This window comes from Gymnoscopelus braueri, assembly GCF_963280865.1.
Source record: "Gymnoscopelus braueri genome assembly, chromosome: 4".
In the NCBI taxonomy this organism is placed as follows: Eukaryota; Metazoa; Chordata; class Actinopteri; order Myctophiformes; family Myctophidae; genus Gymnoscopelus; species Gymnoscopelus braueri.
Window position 1 is genome coordinate 55,289,827 of NC_137605.1, and position 3,651 is coordinate 55,293,477.

At 45.9% G+C, this 3,651-nt stretch overlaps 1 protein-coding gene across 1 annotated transcript; it reads left to right on the plus strand.

The window, feature by feature from the left end:
* Window positions 1-2,168: 2,168 nt before the first annotated feature.
* Window positions 2,169-3,023, plus strand: LOC308083350 (S-formylglutathione hydrolase-like; the record flags this gene model as incomplete). The annotated part of the gene is made up of 1 exon (XM_080425644.1): window positions 2,169-3,023. One exon carries the CDS (start codon window positions 2,169-2,171, stop codon window positions 3,021-3,023), a length of 855 nt encoding a protein of 284 aa, XP_080281770.1.
* Between the last annotated feature and the right edge of the window lie 628 nt (window positions 3,024-3,651).

Genomic DNA, 3,651 nt, shown 5'->3' on the forward strand with positions numbered 1-3,651 from the left:
CTGGTTCTTACTTTAATCCAGGCAACAATCTGTACAGCCTGGCTTGCGTCTGCCTCACCTGCTCCTTATAAAAACACACAATACCACATTGATAAGATAGTCTATGAGTGTGCTGTGGGCTCAACAGTTGGTTTTGGAGTGTTGTTAGGTTATATTGGTTTACTGGCACTCCTCAGCTTCCTCCTAGCTTTCATGGCAAGGAATCTTCCAGACAACTTCAATGAAGCCAAGTTAATCACTTTCAGCATGTTGATCTTCTGTGCCGTGTGGATAGCCTTCATCCCAGCATATATCAGCTCTCCAGGCAAATATGCAGATGTAGTGGAGGTATTTGCTATCTTAGCATCTAGTTCTGGTGTGTTGGTGGCATTGTTTGGACCAAAGTGTTATATAATGCTTTTGAAACCTGAGAGAAACACTAAGAAGTCTATCATGGGTCGAGGCACCAACAAGACATAGAAGTAGAAATTCAATGACATAACAGTAAATAACAGTAAATAACAGTTTCTGTGTGTGTACTTTATAACAATAAGTGTATAAAATATGTTTGATTGCTGATAACCTTGTTAGTAGCAGATTCCGTTTTGTACCAGATAAACGAAAAGTGATCCAGTCAGAGATGCAAATCTATTATTATTTACATACAGAAAAGTTGGTGAAAAGTTTATTATGCTACCTTAAGTTTGATGATTTTAGACCTAAATATCTTACTAATAAATACATGAAACCTCTGTACGTACGGTATGTAGGCTACATGTATGTTTGTCTGTTAGTTCACGTGTCTCAATGGATGTATTAAGGCCACAGACCCCCATTACTCTGAGAGTAAACAAATCCAACACCATTTGTACAGACCTGTAAAGGTCCATTTGGTTCTTATCTATACTTTAGCTGGGGACCGCCTGGAACCCCCAGCTCGCTGCAACGAAAGCTGAGAGATTGCATCATTCTATAGTTGAGAGACTCACTGGCAATTTTTCAGGATGACATTGCCCGTTTATTTTTTTTGAAGAAATATTCGAAAATCAGGTATAAAAGCATAACATTTATAAGAAAAATAGGTACAATACAAGGCAGGTGTCAAACACAACAAATAGGCAGATACTATTGGCTTATAGTAGATTGTATGATCCACACAAAGGGGTGGAGAGTCCTAGGGTCCCCAAGTAGGCAAAAATCTAATGTCCTCAGGCAGCTGCCTAAGGAAGAGTTTTGAACTTGAAATGTGTTTCCTAGTAGTCTGTAAAAGAGACGTATTTAAAGGAATTACAACTATTATTTTGCATTGTAGCCTACAATGGCCTCCCTCCTCATTCATTCTTTTTTTTGTACAATATCCTTTAGCACTAGTACCCTTCAGAGGTAACTACTGTTTAAACAGTAGGTGCTGGTGTTGAGCTGGCCTTAGGGTGCACCCGTGCCACTCACTAGCTACTCTGACAGTGAGGCACTGAGGTCCAGGTCACCAATTCTTGGTCCACCTGCATCGCAGCAAGCTTCTCACACGCATGCACACGCACACGCACACCCCACACACACACACACACACACACACACACACACACACACACACACACACACACACACACACACACACACACACACACACACACACACACACACACACACACACACACACACACAATGTATTCATGTTCACATAAAGGAGAGCATACAAGGACACAAATATTAAAGGTACAGTTAAGGTTACATTCACACAATCATGGTATATGTCTTCATGATACAATAAGCATATCGCTCAGTACTCTATGGGTATAAGTAACAGCGTCTCCGCCATATGTGGCGGCTACCAATTATTTGCAGAGAGTGAGACAGCACAGTACTTTTCCAGCCTTTTTGGGTTATCACAGAGATGAAACATGGATAGAATGAAACGGGAATGTTTGTACAATCTCACTGAGGATGCATGATATTTTGATATGTCCTTTACAATGATTTCCACTATTCTGCCATGACGACCTATATGTACATATAGGTCATATACATATTTGGGCATAATCTGTGACGTTAGGCATGTCCATTTATATACAGGCAGACAAGACACAACCACAACACACCTACAGACCATCTTAACATCATTAAGAAGAGAGGAGGGAGATTAGCGGGAAACGGAAACGTATCACACTATACAGTGCGATTAACCAAAGATGGCCCTCGTTGAAGTGTCCTCCAGCAGGTGTGCGGGTGGCTCCCAGAAGGTGTTTGAACATGACAGCGCTGAGCTCAAGTGCACGATGAGGTTTGCGGTTTATCTTCCCCCCAGGGCGGAGGAGGAGAGCGGCGTGAGGTGTCCCGTGATGTACTGGCTCTCTGGACTGACCTGCACAGAGCAGAACTTCATCACCAAAGCGGGCGGTCAGCAGGCCGCCGCCGACCACGGCATCATCGTCGTCGCCCCGGACACCAGCCCGCGCGGCTGTAACGTCGAGGGCGAAGACGAGAGCTGGGACTTCGGCACGGGGGCCGGTTTCTACGTCGACGCCACCCAGGACCCCTGGAAGACCAACTACCGCATGTACGCCTACGTCACGGGGGAGCTCCCCGAGCTGATCAACGCTAACTTCCCCGCCGACCCACACAGGACGTCCATTAGCGGTCACTCCATGGGCGGCCACGGGGCGCTCGTCTGTGCCCTAAAGAACCCCGGGAGATACAAGGCGGTGTCTGCCTTTGCTCCCATCTGTAACCCGATGCAGTGTGCCTGGGGACACAAGGCCTTTTCAGGGTACCTGGGGTCGGACAAGTCTACCTGGGAGGCTTATGATGCCACTGTGTTGGCGACTTCCTACTCTGGCCCCACACTCCACATCCTGATCGACCAGGGCAGTGACGATCAGTTCCTGTCAGCCAATCAGCTCCTCCCTGACAACCTGATCGCCGCCTGCTCCGAGAAACTTCCCGTGGTCTATAGAATGCAGTCAGGTTATGACCACAGCTACTTCTTCATCTACTCGTTCATCAACGACCACATTAAGCATCACGCCAAGTACCTCAACGCCTAAACAAGTGATTCTCAACATTCTTTTTTTATTTTAAGGACTCAAGGACCCCCAGTTTGATAAAAGTCCTCAGTGTTAATTTAACTCTGAGAGTGTACAAATGGAGCCAATAGACCCGTAGGGTCTTGCCGGGGACCCCCTAGAACACCTTCAAGGACCCCATGGGGAAGGGGTAACCACATTGAGAAGCAGTGGCCTAAACGAACACCTGCAATGAACCAACAAAGCAATGGGACTATATGTCTGCTATCTGGATATAACATTAAAGGTGGCGTAAATGATTAGTATTTTTGCCAGACCCAAGGGGTCGGCCTACATGAGGCTTTGTCGGTCGGTCGGTCGGTCTGTCCCTCTTTTCCTGTCCTGTCCCTCTTTTCCTCTACACACACGTCACGCGAAGTCCGGCCATTCAGATTTCAACCACTAGGGGTCTGGCAGTACCAGTTCTCCTGGTTCCCTTGTTTTATTAAGTGTTAGATAGCTCAATACTACTCTTGGCTATAGTGTTTGTTCAGTAACAGGGGTCTCCTCTTCTCCAGCAAAGTACATTGTCAGGTTGGGACACCAATTGTATCCAATCAGAAGAGAGACCTCAATACAGGTTACCATAGATACAGGATAAACAAGTGAA